At 41.1% G+C, this 16,130-nt stretch overlaps 1 protein-coding gene across 1 annotated transcript in view; it reads left to right on the top strand.

The window, feature by feature from the left end:
- The window catches only part of SVEP1 (sushi, von Willebrand factor type A, EGF and pentraxin domain containing 1), a 211,963-nt gene that overhangs the window by 109,487 nt on the left and 86,346 nt on the right, over nucleotides 1–16,130 (top strand). The window contains exons 15-18 of the mRNA XM_027550488.1: nucleotides 1,368–1,532; nucleotides 2,347–2,580; nucleotides 4,441–4,602; nucleotides 5,857–6,018. Coding sequence (XP_027406289.1) covers nucleotides 1,368–1,532; nucleotides 2,347–2,580; nucleotides 4,441–4,602; nucleotides 5,857–6,018 — 723 coding nt within the window. The remainder of the gene's footprint in view (nucleotides 1–1,367; nucleotides 1,533–2,346; nucleotides 2,581–4,440; nucleotides 4,603–5,856; nucleotides 6,019–16,130) is intronic.

Raw genomic sequence — 16,130 nt, 5'->3', positions numbered from 1 at the left:
ATGGCTGAAAGCATGAATTAAGCTAAAAAAGAAACTCAAAAACCAACTTACTTAAGTGGACAAACCTGTATAAATAGATTTGATGTTTAAAGCACATCACTAAGCAACAACAGTGTGCCTACATCAATATTAATATTATTTACTCTCACCAAGCTTTTAGAATGAGTCTAAAAGCTAGTCTAAAAACTAGTCTATGAGCTAGTTTGCATGAATTAGCTCAGTTATTCCGCAGACCTACAAGGTAGGAATAATGATCTCAATGTAGACATAAAGAAACTGAGATAAAGAGTAATGAAAGTAGCTTGATTAAGATTGTACAGGCATATATCATTTATCAAGAAGTTACAATCTGAATCCATGCAGTTGGTCACAGTGATATGGAAGGCATCTAAAGAGACACATACAACCATGCTACTCACTCCAGTATTCATGGGCTTTCCTGGTGACTCAGATGGTAAAGAATCTGCCTGTATTGTGGGAGACCTGGGTTTGATCCCTGGGATGGGAAATCCCCTGGAGGAGGGTATGGCAACCCACTCCAGTATCCTTGGGCTTCCCTGGTGGCTCAGACAGTAAAGAAGTCCTGGGTTTGATCCTTGGTTTGGGAAGATTCCCTGGAGGAGGGCGTGGCAACCCACTCTAGTATTTTTGCCTGGAGAATTCCGTGGACAGAGGAGCCTGGCAGGCTGCAATCCCTGGAGAGTCTGACATGACTGAATGACTAAGCATGGCATACTGCCTCCAGCAGTTTCCTAAGTGTGTAAACATTTAACTCATAATGCTGCCCTCAGAAACTAGTATAGCTATAGAAAAAGATATTAAACTATTTGACACAGAAATATTATATTGTTGAGAAAAGTTGAAAAGTGATTACCAAATAATATACACATAGTATTATCTTTGTTATTATCTTTGTTAAAAGTACAGTATGTTTATATTTAAAATATGCAGATATGAAAATATCTTGAATAATCTTCACAAAGGGAAATCTGTTTATGCACATTCAGTTTATGACACTGATATTAAAAAAGACAAGAATAGAACAAACCCTGAAGGGAAATAGAAATTGATTAAAATCTATACCTACCTCCAATTCCTCTAAACCTACAATAATTAATTATTAGGCCAAAGATAGAATGGTTTAAATGCCTACATAGCTCTATAAAGACTTTTCCTTGTTCATCTAAATTTAATATGAAGTACCCAAGACTACAGTATAAAATTACAGGCAAAGCTTTATATGTAGAACATTATGGGCAATTTAAATAGTGATCAAAGACAACGCAATTTGTGGCTGAACATTAGACACTAAAAGCTGATAAAGATGCAACTCTACAATCTTTTGTTTCTCTACCACACCTTTTCAGGACCTGGTGGCTGGGGTGCAGCCAACAGGCTGGATTACTCTTACGGTGACTTCCAGGACACAGTGCGAGAAACACCCACGGGTGCTGGCAAAGCCAGGTCTTCCCGGATTGAAAGAAGTGCCCCATTATCCGACCACAAAATTAGGTTAATTTTTAACATCACAGGTAAGAATATACTGTCTTTTTGAAGAGGTTAATATAATGGGAAATTCTCGGTTGGAGATCTGTTTTCAAACTTCCTATGTGCTGTCATTATTAGGAAATTACCCTGGAACTCTATATTAAGGCAAGCACAGTCACCTGTTCTGTTCTTCTTCAAAATATCACAGATCTATTTTATGATTCTCATAGCAACAAGCCCCCCGGCTTCAAACTCATCTTAACATGTTGAGCTAAGGCATGTTTTTAAAAATTGAGAGTTAGCAGGAACTGAATATATAATCATTAAGAACTCTACAAAACGGGGCTGTAGATCCAGCATAGGAGAGAAGGATTAAAACAAAACATGTTGTTCGTGTACTAGCTACTCAGTAAATACTATTTAAATTTGTGTGTATCTTTCCTGGAATGTTTTTTTAATTGTGATTAAAAAGGCACATTATATAAAACATACTATTTTAACCATATTTAACTGTACAATTCAGTGGCATTAAATACATTCATCTCCCTCCATCATCTACCTACTGGATTTTTCACTTTGCTAAACTGAAACCCTGTCACCATTCAACACTAAGTCCCCATTCTCGCTCCCCACCCGCGACCTGACCCCAGGATCTACTACTAGTGTCCTTTCTGACTTTGAGTTTGACTATTATTCCTCATATAAGTGGAATCAAACAGTATTTGTCTGCACCTACTGTATATTGGAATGTGTTTTTAAAGTTAATACGTGTCATTTTTTAGGGTAAAAACTCACTCCAAATGGCTTGCTACAACACGGTGTGTGTGTGTGTTTTCTTTTGTTTTGTTTTTATCTCAGCTAGTGTGCCATTACCTGATGAGAGAAACGATACCCTTGAATTGGAAAATCAGCAGCGACTCATTAAGACGTTGGAAACTATCACAAATCGACTGAAAAGGACCCTTACTAAGGAGCCCATGTATTCCTTTCAGCTTGCCTCTGAAATGCTTGTAGCTGACAGCAACTCCTTAGAAACAGAAAAGGCTTTCCTCTTCTGCAGACCAGGCTCTGTGCTGAGAGGCCGAATGTGTGGTAAGATTTCTCGCTGTCACCAAAAATATTTGGTGCCTATTGGGTCAAGTGACAGGTAGAGTCACCCTACAACTCTGAAGGGGTTTTGTCATGAAACCTACATTCTGTTATTGTTGCATGCTTTTTGTCTCAAAAGTCTAGATAACCACTAATGGTCAGGATAAGATTACTTTAGGTAAGGGACTCAAATCGTAGTTTTATTTATAGATCTTTCTCAGCTCACAGCTTTCAGCAGCAACTCCAGTGACAAACACTAAAACTTTTCTGACCACCCCTGTGTGCTGACTGAGACCCTGTCTTGTTTAATCCTGTTTGGCTACTGTATGAGGTACCATTATTATTAAGTACATTTTATGCATGAGAAAACCGAAGCCAAGAGGCTAAGAACTTAGCCTTTTAAGACAGTAAGTGATTCAGCTGATATACCCACCCAGGCAGCCAACACAAAATTCACATAGCATAAAATGAACCATTTTGAAGTATGTAGTTTAGTGGTGTTTAGTATAGTCACAGTGGCATTCAACCATTACCTCTATCACAGTTCCAAAACATTTCCATCACCCCCAAAGGAGACCCCAGACCCGTTAAAGTGCCAGTCCCTGTTCTCCCTCCTGCCCCCTCAATCCCTTAGCTTTTACTGACTTTAGACTGTCACAATCTGAGTCCATTCCAGTCTCTTTCCTAAGTCAGTCCTCATTTATAGATAGCAGAGTCTCCAAGCAAAATCTATGTGCTCAAACAGAACCGAATGACATGAGGCTTCTGTTAATCTCTCTATAGTGTGTGATATTGTGTCCTGGTCAGAAAACCTTCATCAACAGTTCTCATCGCTATTCTCAGAGCTCAGCTAGGTTTTTCACACTGGAATAAACCCAGCTCATCAAAAGCACATTAATATTATCATTCTGAGCCTCCTCTTGTTTCTTTCTCAACTTGTAAGTAAAAATCCGGAATTGCCTTGGCCAGCATTCTGCATTTCTCAGTGTGGTCTTCAGACTACCTGTGTCAGCACCCCCTGAAGTGCTTGTCAGATTGCAGCTTGATTCAGGTCCCAATCCACAGGGGATACCTCCTGACCCTTTGGGGTCAGGTCCTTGGAATCTGAAATTTTAGTAAGTTGCCTGATAAATCTTTCACACGTTAACACCTCAGAATCACCCAAGTGATTCTTCCAGGTGTTCTCTCTGTAAGAACGCTAACTTTGATAGCAACCTCTCAGGGAATTTAATATCCCACTTTGATTTCAGAAATTCTGCACTCCTAGCCTGCCAAAATAGTAGACCAAATCTCCGGGGAAGGAAGGTTTTGAAACTGGCCAGTTTCAGCGGGGTCTTTGGGTCTGAGGATGCCTCAGACTTACACTTGGCTTCAGTGGAAGCAGTCTAAGCAGGGAGAGGGGTCGACTTAACTCATTTGTTCTAAGCTCACCACCTTTGTCTGTTTTTATTTCTAGAAGTGATGCTATAATGGACAGTTTCATAAGGGAAACCATTCAGAAGAACAGCGAAGAAACCATTTTTAATATCTCAAAGCCCCAAATTAACTGCTTTATTTTTCTTCCATTAGCTGTGTATTTCCAGAATGATCTGGTTTATGCTTTAACCCACATTTCAAAGCCCCCATCCTATAAGCTGTAAGCTTGGTCAGTTAAGAATTGGCATTTTCTAAAAAAAAAAAAAAAAAAAATCTGTTTGTTGGTTTAGAGGACTACATTTATGGAAAGTTTATCTTGTGAGTAAACCTCTGACAGTAAAATTTAACTCATAAACAATAGTAGCTGGAAGCAGGCTTTATTAGTCTCATACCTAAGGGACAAAAGTATGTTCCATACAATATTCAGCGTTTCCTGCTTATTTTCAGTCAACTGCCCTTTGGGAACCTACTATTCCCTGGAGCATTCTGTCTGTGAGAGTTGCTTGATGGGCTCCTATCAAGATGAAGAAGGGCAGCTGGAGTGCAAACCCTGTCCGACTGGGACTTACACCGAATATCTCCATTCAAGGAGCAGCTCAGAATGCAAAGGTAGAGGCTTAGACCAGAAGCCTGAATTTTATTTCCACTTAGGAAATCTCGCTAGCAAATAGGATGAAATACAAGCATTACCAAAAGCAATTTCATTAACTGATTTTTTTCTTTCTTCCAGTTATAAGCTAATACTTGAATGTTTCCCTCACTTAGAGAAGTCCATTTACCTTCCTTTTGGAACAGCCCATTGCTGTCTAAATCACACTCCACTGTCAAGAAATTTAATCTGTTTTCATCAGTTAATTCCATGTGTTTTAGTGAATCTCACATTAACTGGTAGAAGGGACTTTCATGACTTAGCAAGCATTGGGCTGCTTTTTGTTTGAATAATATTTGATATGATGAGATTAACTCCATTTACTTGGAAATGAATAACTACAGACCCATATGCAGATATTCTTGCTACTAAATTATCCAATCTTTGCAAAATATTGTTCCTGTCATTCTCAATGACCATTCCTAATGGACACATTCTCTTTCACGTTCTGGTTAAGATGCACCTAAAAGAAGGAGCTGCAGGGTTGTCCTCCTTGCCCGTTGTTGCCAGTACAGGTGTGGGTGCTTCACGACACGTGTAAGCTTAAGAGCAGTGCTGGGTGACTGCAAACGATGCTGAAAGTGAGATTAATCTGGAGGAAAAGGGCAGAAGGAGAGGCCAGTGCGCTGGAGAAATCTGGCCCGAGGCCCACTCTGCTACAAAACCATTGCTATGCATTTTGGAAAGTTGCTTAATTCACCTCTCTGGGCCTGATGCTAAGACTACTCTTACTTCCTCCTCTGCCAGCCCTCAAATGAAATGGTGTCTGTAAGCACGAGGAGGTAAGAGGGCCAGTTGTTATTTAGGGTGAAAATGGTACCAGCATAGTTACGAGACGAAAGCCCAGTTGTGGGTTTTGTTTCTGTCACTCAAGAGAACAGCGTACAAGCTGGGCACTTGTACAAGAGCAAGTTTCCTTGTAACAGCTGGACCTTGTCAGATGCAGATTTCTAACTTCACCCCAAAACTATTTATTGACATTTTCTATGTGTCCAACACATGCTAGGTCATAATAGAAGGAACTGGAAATGAGCCTATAACTTATTAGTATACAGAAGTATGAAGAATCTAAAAGATAATGTGTCTGCCTGGAGTTCTTTGTGACCCTCATTTTATCCTAAATAAACAAAAATATGGAAAACCCTATTGTACACAGCGCTACTTTCGTACAGTTGATGTCATTATTATTAACCATATTACATTTTTCATTTTAGCTCAGTGTAAACAAGGCACCTACTCATCAAATGGGCTTGAAACATGCGAATCGTGTCCGCTGGGCAGCTATCAGCCAGCATTTGGTTCCCGGGGGTGCCTCTCATGTCCAGAAAACACTTCAACTGTGAAGAGAGGAGCCGTGGACATTTCTGCTTGTGGAGGTTAAGTCTTACACATTGCTTTTTTTTCCCCCAAGCCTGTGCTAGGTTCTCTGCATGGAAGAGTGGAATCTTGTTAGCAGAGGCATATGTCTGCCATATGCAAAGAATGTAAATAACTGTCTCTTCATAGAGTGTTTCCTTCTATTCAGCCAGTTGGTACTTAAGTGTAAACACCCATAATATAAACACCATCCTGGTACCGTTAGGGACTCACAAGAAGCACATGACTGGGTCCCAGCCCTCAACACTAGTAACCATGTGACCACATGGTATGAGAGAAATACTTGTCAACCAGGAACGTAGATTTTTCATGTATAAAATGAGGTCTTGTCTTATGTTCCTTGAAACTCGAAAAATACATCCTTTGGATTGTGACCTTTGTTCCCTGCAATTTGAAGATTTTCACGAGTGGTTATCCACTTTGGCTCCTACTAGAATTGTTGCACATTCATTTCAGTATTGTAGCCACTTATTGACTAGAGACATGTTAGTACATCTTTTGTTACCTGAACATTATTGACCAGAATGTTTCAATATCACTTACATAACAGATCACTGGGCCACAGGTGTTAATTTCTGCAAAAATTGGCCCAGTGAGTAACATGTTAAAACTACTGAAACCCATCTCCACCCCCCCAGAGAATTCTGGTGTAAGTTTACTGTTTTCTTCTGAAGATCGCCCCTCTCCCCATGTTGTTGTTTAGTTGCTAAGTTATGTCTGACTCTACTGTGACCCCATGGACTGTAGCCCACCAGCGTCCTCTGTCCATGGGATTCTCCAGGCAAGAATACTGGAGGGGGTAGCCATTTCCTTCTCCATGGGATCTTCCCTACTGAGGGATAGAACCCGTGTCTCCCTCATGGCAGGCGGATTCTTTACCACTGAGCCACGAGGGAAACCCAAAGTTGCCACAGGTGATTCTAAAATACAACTAATTTTTGTTTCTCAAGTGTCACCATGGAGGGTTTGTTGAAACATGGACTCCTGGGGCTACCCCAGAGATTTAAATCAACAGGTCTGGTAAAGGCCTTGAGAATTTGCATTTCTAACTAGTTCTCAGGCTTCCCTGATAGCACAGTTGGTAAAGAATCTGTCTGCAATGCAGGAGACCCTGGTTCGATCCCTGGGTCGGGAAGATCTGCTGGAGAAGGGATAGGCTACCCACTCCAGTATTCTTGGGCTTCCCTTGTGGCTCAGCTGGTAAAGAATCTGCCCGCAATGCGGGAGACCTGGGTTCAGTCCCTGGGTTGGGAAGATGCCCTGGGGAAAGGAAAGGCTGCCCACTCCAGTATTCTGGCCTGCAGAGTTCCGTGGACTGTGCAGTCCATGGGGTCACAAATAGTTGGACGTTCTCAGGTGGTGCTGATTCTGCTTGGTCCAGGGGCCCCACACTGGGAACCACTCATTAAATAGAAATATGAAGATTACAGTTTCAATTTCAAATAGTTCTAATGTCCTTACCAGGTACAGCTTTCCAGCAGTGTAAAAACTGGAAGACAGAAACAAAAGTAAAGGATGCAAACTTACAATGCCAGTGGACTCCATCTGACAAATCAACGTCAGCCTGTTGTCAGAAAACAAAACAAAACAAACAAACGAAAAAAAACCAAAAACCTGCGGTGACCTTGCAAAGTCCGTGGAACTTTGCAAAAAAATAAACAGTTGTTTACCTCTGTCTGTTACAGCACTGGGAACAGAACAAGCATGGCTGGCGAAAAGTGACTTTAAAAAAATTGTGTGTCCTCCCCATTCTGTATACCCTTATTGAAAGACCCAAGGCCTATGGCAATCTGGACTTCCCAGCTGGCACTAGTGGTAAAGAACCCATCCGCCAATGTAGGTAGACTTAAGAGACCCGAGTTTGATCCCTGGGTGGGGAAGATCCCCTGGAGAAAAGAATGGCAACCCACTCCAGTATTCTTGCATGCAGAATCCCATGGACAGAGAAGCCTGGCAGTCTGCAGTCCATGGAATCACTCAGAGTCAGACACAACTGAAACGACTTAGCATGTATCCATGACAATCTGAAAGTTTAAAAACTTCTCTTATTGAATGAGTGATGTTTTAATAAGCCAGTCTGGCAGTTTCTCATTTCCCCAGGCTACACACACATGTATACATCTGTATCCAGTTAAAGACTGAGATTCCTGGAAAATACTTAGGATGTTTTGAGTGTAGATGTGGGGAGGGGGCAGGAGATGTCCAGCATTGTGTTCTGGGAGTTGTAGTCCCTGTAAGTTAAGTGCTACCCTAAATATATGTTATATATGCTGCATCTGTTTGAATCTCAGAACCAGAATCACAGTGGATGAAAGCCTCTTAGACATGAGGAACTGGGCAAGTAGTGTTCATCAACCTAATGCTTCACTGAAGAAATGAGAAGAAAGGTTAGCTAGGAACTACTTGAAACTCATAAACCATGTGTGTTGTGTAATACCAGCTGTGGATTTTTTTTTTTTTAATTAAAAGTCCAACAAAACCTCACATTATGGTTGAAAGAGAGCTACCAAAGACTCTCTTATTTTGTCAGTATACAGTCTAACTTTGGAAGAAAATCTGCAAGAAAAATAAGTCTTCTCTCTTTCCCTTCCTCCCTCCCTCCAAATGCAAAAGCCAACTAGGACTTTTACAGTAAAATAAGTTCATATTTGACAATTTTTTCCTTGAAGTTTCCGAATAAGCCTTGAGGTTTTCTAATACCAAATTGCCGCAATTAAGAAATTGTAATTCCCAGAAAATCTTTAAACTTCTGGTAACTGCTCTATTTCTAATATTCCTAGCATATGTTTAACCACATTCTACTTGTCGTGAGTGGAAAATCAGTAGTAATTGGTAATGACACTCTCCCCTGCAGTGCTGGATAAGCACCATTTTGTTTTTAATTTAAGTGTGTGTGAATTCTAGAATAGCCCCTCATATACATTTCTGTAGTTTTCAATCAACCCCCTTTCTCCCCGCCCCTTCTTTCTCTCCTTTTCCTCTTTTCTCTTTCTTTCTGTACTGCTTTATTTTTATAGGCATGTTGTACAGTTTACCTTATTTTTTACTGATGTATCACTTTTTGCATTATTTAGCCTTTGAACTTAAAATATGCTACTGGAGATCAGTGGACAAATAACTCCAGAAAGAATGAAGGGATGGAGCCAAAGCAAAAACAACACCCAGTTGTGGATGGGACTGGTGATAGAAGTAAAGTCCAATGCTGAAAAGGGCAATATTGCATAGGAACCTGGAATGTTAGGTCCATGAATCAAGGCAAATTGGAAGAGGTCAAACAGGAGATGGCAAGAGTGAATGTCAACATTCTAGGAATCAGCAAACTAAGATGGACTGGAGGGGTGAATTTAACTCAGATGACCATTTTATCTACTACTGTGGGCAGGAATCCCTTAGAAGAAATGGAGTAGCCATCATAGTCAACAGAAGAGTCTGAAATGCAGTACTTGGATGCAGTCTCAAAAATGACAAAATGATCTCTGTCTGTTTCCAAGGCAAAGCATTCAACATCACAGTAATCCAAGTCTATGCCCTGACCAGTATTGCTGAAGAAGCTGAAGTTAACCGGTTCTATGAAGACCTACAAGACCTTCTAGAACTAACACCCAAAAAAGATGTCCTTTTCATTATAGGAGACTGGAATGCAAAAGTAGGAAGTCAAGAAACACCTGGAGTAACAAGCAAATTTGGCCTTGGAATACAGAATGAAGCAGGGCAAAGACTAATAGAGTTTTGCGAAGAGAATGCACTGGTCATAGCAAACACCCTCTTCCAACAACACAAGAGAAGACTACACATGGACATCACCAGATGGTCAACACCAAAATCTGATTATATTCTTTGCAGCCAAAGATGGAGAAGCTCTATACAGTCAGCAAAAACAAGACTAGGAGCTGACTGTGGCTCAGATTATGAACTCCTTATTGCCAAATTCAGACTGAAATTGAAGAAAGTGGGGAAAACCACTAGACCATTCATGTATGACCTAAATCAAATCCCTTATGATTATACAGTGGAAGTGAGAAATAGATTTAAGGGACTAGATCTGATAGACAGAGTGCCTGATGAACTATGGAATGAGGGTTTGTGACATTGCTATGACATTGCTGTGACACTGCTGAAGACAGCAATCAAGACCATCCCCAAGAAAAAGAAATGCAAAAAAGCAAAATGGCTGTCTGCGGAGGCCTTACAAATAGCTATGAAAAGAAGGGATACAAAAAGCAAAGGAGAAAAGGGAAGATACACCCATTTGAATGCAGAGTTCCAAAGAATAGCAAGGAGAGACAAGAAAGCCTTCCTCAGCGATCAATGCAAAGAAATAGAGGAAAACAATAGAATGGGAAAGACGAGAGATCCCTTCAAGAAAATTAGAGATACCAAGGGAACATTTCATGCAAAAATGGGCTCCATAAAGGACAGAAATGGTAGCGACCTAACAGAAGCAGAATATATTAAGAAGAGGTGGCAAGAATACATAGAAGAACTGTACAAAAAAGATCTTCATGACCCAGATAATCACAATGGTGTGATTACTCACCTAGAGCCAAACATCCTGGAATGTGAAGTCAAATGGGCCTTAGGAAGCATCACTACGAACAAAGCTCGTGGAGGTGATGGAATTCCAGTTGAGCTATTTCAAATCCTGAAAGATGATGCTGTGAAAGTGCTGCACTCAATATGCCAGCAAATTTGGAAAACTCAGCAGTGGCCACAGGACTGGAAAAGGTCAGTTTTCATTCCAATTCCAAAGAAAGGCAATGCCAAAGAATGCTCAAACTACCGCACAGTTGCACTCATCTCACACACTAGTAAAGTAATGCTCAAAATTCTCCAAGCCAGGCTTCAGCAATACGTGAACCATGAACTTCCAGATGTTCAAGCTGGTTTTAGAAAAGGCAGAGGAACCAGAGATCAAATTGCAAACATCCGCTGGATCATCGAAAAAGCAAGAGAGTTCCAGAAAAACATGTATTTCTGCTTTATTGACTATGCCAAAGCCTTTGACTGTGTGGATCACAATAAACTGTGGAAAATTCTGAAAGAGATGGGAATACCAGACCACCTGATCTGCCTCTTGAGAAACCTATATGCAGGTCAGGAAGCAACAGTTAGAACTAGACATGGAACAACAGACTGGTTCCAAATAGGAAAAGGAGTACGTCAAGGCTGTATATTGTCACACTGCTTATTTAACTTATATGCAGAGTACGTCATGAGAAAGGCTGGGCTGGAAGAAGCACCAGCTGGAATCAAGATTGCCAGGAGAAACATCAGTAACTTCAAATATGCAAATGACACTACCCTTATGGCAGAAAGTGAAGCTCTAAAGGGCCTCTTGATGAAAGTGAAAGAGGACAGTGAAAGTGTTGGCTTAAAGCTCAACATTCAGAAAACTAACATCATGGCATCCGGTCCCATCACTTCATGGCAAATAGATGGGGAAACAGTGGAAACAATGGCTGACTTTATTTTTCTCGGCTCCAAAATCACTGCAGATGGTGATTGCAGCCATGAAATTAAAAAAACGCTTGCTCCTTGGAAGGAAAGTTAGGACCAACCTAGACAGCATATTAAAAAGCAGAGACATCACTTTGTCAACAAAGGTCCATCTAGTCAAGGCTATGATTTTCCAGCAGTCATGTACAGATGGAAGAGTTGGACCATAAAGAAGGCTGAGCACCAAAGAATTGATGCTTTCAAACTCTGGTGCTGGAGAAGACTCTTGAGAGTCCCTTGGACTGCAAGGAGATCCAACCAGTCTATCCTAGAGGAGATCAGTTCTGGGTGTTCATTGGAAGGACTGATGTTGAAGCTGAAACTCCAATACTTTGGCCATCTGATGCGAAGAGCTGACTCATTTGAAAAGACCCTGATGCTGGGAAAGACTGAGGGCAGGAGGAGAAGGGAACAACAGAGGATGAGATGGTTGGATGGCATCACCGACTCAATGGAGATGGGTTTGGGTGGACTCCGGGAGTTGGTGATAGACAGGGAGGCCTGGCGTGCTGCAGTTTATGGGGTCGCAAACAGTTGGACACGACTGAGCAACTGAACTGAACTTAAAATATCGTTAATAAATATAGCAATTATATTTAAGTGTATTATTATGTTGGGCTTCCTAAGTACCTCAGTGGTGAAGAATCTGCCTGCCATGCAGGAGACCTGGCTTGAATCCCTGGGTCAGGAAGATCCCCTGGAGAATGAAATGGCAACCCACTCCAGTATTCTTGCCTGGGAGAATCCCATAGCCAGAGAAGCCAAGGAGGCTACAGCCCATGCAGTTACAAAGAGAGTCAGACACGACTTAGCTACTGCTGCTAAGTCGCTTCAGTCGTGTCTGACTCTGTGCCACCCCATAGACGGCAGCCCACCAGGCTCCCTCATCCCTGGGATTCTCCAGGCAAGAACACTGGAGTGGGTTGCCATTTCCTTCTCCAATGCATAAAAGTGAAAAGTGAAAGTGAAGTCGCTCAGTCGTGTCTGACTCTTAGCGACCCCATGGACTGCAACCCCCCAGGCTCCTCCGCCCATGGGATTTTCCAGGCAAGAGTGCTGGAGTGGGGTGCCATCACCTTCTCTGGACTTAGCTACTAAAGAAGAACAAATATAACTATGTTAGTATAACGTAATATTCTTTATACACTTCATCTATTATCATGTGTTAGGATACTCTTGCCTGGAGAGTCCCACAGACGGAGGAGCCTGGAAGGCTGCAGTCCATGGGGTCGCTGAGGGTCGGACACGACTGAGCGACTTCACTTTCAATTTTCGCTTTCATGCATTGGAGAGGGAAATGGCAACCCACTCCAGTGTTCTTGCCTTGAGAATCCCAGGGATTGGGAAGCCTGGTGGGCTGCCGTCTATGGGGTCGCACAGAGTCGGACACGACTGAAGTGACTTACCAGCAGCAGGATATTAAACAGTCTTGAGTCCTTGGTTAACAGTCTTGAGTCTTGGTTATGAGTCTGAAGTTTTTCAGTTTTTTAAAAATGATTTTTACCAAAATAATAAGTCCCACAAATGGCTTTTGGTTGATGTTGTTTACATATGGTGCCAATAGAAGGAAAAATTATTTATGGAACAAGATAACAACACTTCTTACCTTGACCATCTAGGATGAAGTTAAAAGGAGGCTCAGAATGAGAAGCTTTGACTTCTGGCTTTGTCATCAGAAACCAGTATCTCCAAGACTATATTTTTCCTTTTATACCATCACGGGACAGGCCTGTGGGGTTACATTTTTCCCTGTTCATTTTAATGCTCTCTTTTTTAATTCTATTTTTATATCACTTTGGGCATATTTAAATATTTTTCCCCTTCTCTACAATAAAAGAGGTGAGAAAGATTTTGTTTCATTTTTCTTGATGAGAATGGCATTGAAACACGTATAATATCATGTATGAAACGAGTTGCCAGTCCAGGTTCGATGCACGATACTGGATGCTTGGGGCTGGTGCACTGGGACGACCCAGAGGGATGGTATGGGGAGGGAGGAGGGAGGAAGGTTCAGGATGGGGAACACATGTATACCTGTGGCGGATTCATTTCGATATTTGGCAAAACTAATACAATATTGTAAAGTTTAAAAATAAAATTAAAAAAAAAAAAGAAACCATATGGTTTCTTTGTCCAAGATTCAAATCAAAAACTTCTCCCCTTTTTCCTTGTGATGTTAATCCATTGGGAACTGTGTCGTGTATGTGTCGTGTCTGTGTATTTAATACTGTAGTAGATAGTGCTATTATTATGTATATATGTATGTTATACATTCATATGTTGTATGAGTGCGTGTTAAGTCACTTTAGTCGTGTCTGACTCTTTGCAACCCTTTGTACCGCAGCTTGCCTGGTTCCTCTGTCCATGGGGTTCTCCAGGCAAGAATACTGGAGTGGGCGGCCACATCCTCCTCCAGGCGATCTTCCCTACCCAGGGATCGAACCCACATCTCTTACATCTCCTGCATTGGCAGGCGGGTTCTTTACCACTAGCACCACATGTGTGCGTGTGTATGTACGAACTACATATATAAATTATATATTAAATGCTGATTATCCAATCTTGGAAAGTACATTTGTGATGACAACTGTTTGCCCTTGGAAGGTAATGTAAACTAATTTCCACGTGAAAGTTTATTTTGCACTTTCTGGATCAAAAAGCAAAGAATAGACATCACAGTACTATGTCTGCTGTTTTGAGATGACAACTGGCTTATGGATTTTTTCATCTTAAGATTTTATTATTATTATGTCTTAGTATAATTGTTGGCTAATATAGTATAATTATGTACTACAGCTGACAGTATAATTCTGCCAGGTTTTAGGGCACAGTCTTTTTTTCTTTTTAAAGGTGAGGTTGTACTGAAAAAATTATATGAAAAAAGTAGTTTAATTCATTATAGTATCTTGAGTTTTACAGGTAGCATTTATATTTCTAGCATATGATACATATTCATAGATGTCTTTTCAAACAGAAAATTTATACTTTTATCAGTGGAACATTTATGCTTTCAGTTAACTATTAATAGTTAGCTTTTTGGAAAGTATTAATACCTCTTCTAAATAGGCAATAATTTTTAGAAATTTGAGAATCAGGAAACCTATTATAAACTCCTGTAAGTTTAGTTACCTCTCCCACTCCAGTTCTGTTGCCTGGAAAATCCCATGGACGGAGGAACCTGGTGGGCTGCAGTCCAAGGGGTCACTAAGAGTCGGACACGACCAAGCAACTTCACTTTCACTTTTCACTTTCATGCACTGGAGAAGGAAATGGCAACCCACTCCAGTACTCTTGTCTGGAAAATCCCAGGGATGGAGGAGCCTGGTGGGCTGCAGTCCAAGGGGTCGCTAAGAGTCGGACACGACCGAGCAACTTCACTTTCACTTTTCACTTTCATGCATTGGAGAAGGAAATGGCAACCCACTTCAGTGTTCTTGCCTGGAGAATTCCAGGCACAGGAGCCTGGTGGGCTGCCGTCTATGGGGTCACACAGAGTCGGACATGACTGAAGCGCCTTAGCAGCAGCAGCAGTAACAGAGTAGATTATTTTATTCTTGGTGAAACCAAGATACTTAGAGTTTAAAACTTTTCTTGAATGCAGCAAATGTAGCCACCAGAACGTTTTTTCTAAATATGCATTAATATCTATGTTATCTTCTGCCATCTATTGATTCAACTCCTGAGTTTTGTCAGTTGGGTACATAAAGGAGATCTTTTGCAAAAGATTTGGCTGGCTGTTTTTGCTTAAAAAATTTGATCTAAGCATCTTGAGGTTATGACAGATGTGTTGTCATTTATTTCATGTTTATTGTCCTACTGATGAAGGGATGCCACCACTTGGAGTATCCTGCTTCCTTGAGCCTCAAGTGTATCTTTAAATCTTTCAACCTCTTTGGTAATTATTTCTGCTAAACTAATTTTTATTATCAAGAATCCAAGACCTAAAGAGTAAGTATGCTGATACACTGAGTAGCTGTTTTCCTGTGTTCTATCTTCCATGCCTAATTTTATACAGTTGGATCTTAATAGTTCTAGTAGTTTTCTCAGCTTGTCATGACTTTTGGGCTCACCCAAATGACTCCAGTTCACACACTCCACCTGAATTTGTCTTTGGATCATTGTCAAAAACCCCAACCCACAGATTTAGTCATGGATAATCTACCTCACTGCCCCTCTGCCAAATGTAACCAAAATTTATTTATGAAAATCCATGTTATGTTTGGAGCTCTTCTCTTTTTCATTTTATTTATTTATCTAATTACTTTTTGGCTGTGCTGGGTCTTTGTTGCTTCTCTGGGCTTTTCTCTAGTTGCGGTGAGCGGGGACTGTTCTCTAGTTGTGACGCTTGGGCTTCTCATTGCTGGGTCTTCTCGTTGCAGAGCACAGGCTCTAGGCGCATGGGCTTCAGTAGTTGTGGCTCCTGGGCTCTAGAGCACTGTCTTAATAGATGTGGTGCATGGGTTTAGTTGCTCTGTGGCTTGTGGGATAGTCCCAAACCAGAGATCAAACTCCTTCTTCTACATTGGTAGGCAGATTCTTTACCACTGAGCCACCAGGGAAGCCCAGGGCTCTTTTCTCATATTCCACCAAATATTTGCAAGAGAATTTCAAACTT

The sequence above is a fragment of the Bos indicus x Bos taurus genome, chromosome 8 (assembly GCF_003369695.1).
Source record: "Bos indicus x Bos taurus breed Angus x Brahman F1 hybrid chromosome 8, Bos_hybrid_MaternalHap_v2.0, whole genome shotgun sequence".
NCBI lineage: Eukaryota > Metazoa > Chordata > Mammalia > Artiodactyla > Bovidae > Bos > Bos indicus x Bos taurus.
The sequence above is the reverse complement of the archived record's forward strand: the minus strand, read 5'-3'. Positions and strand labels throughout refer to the sequence as shown.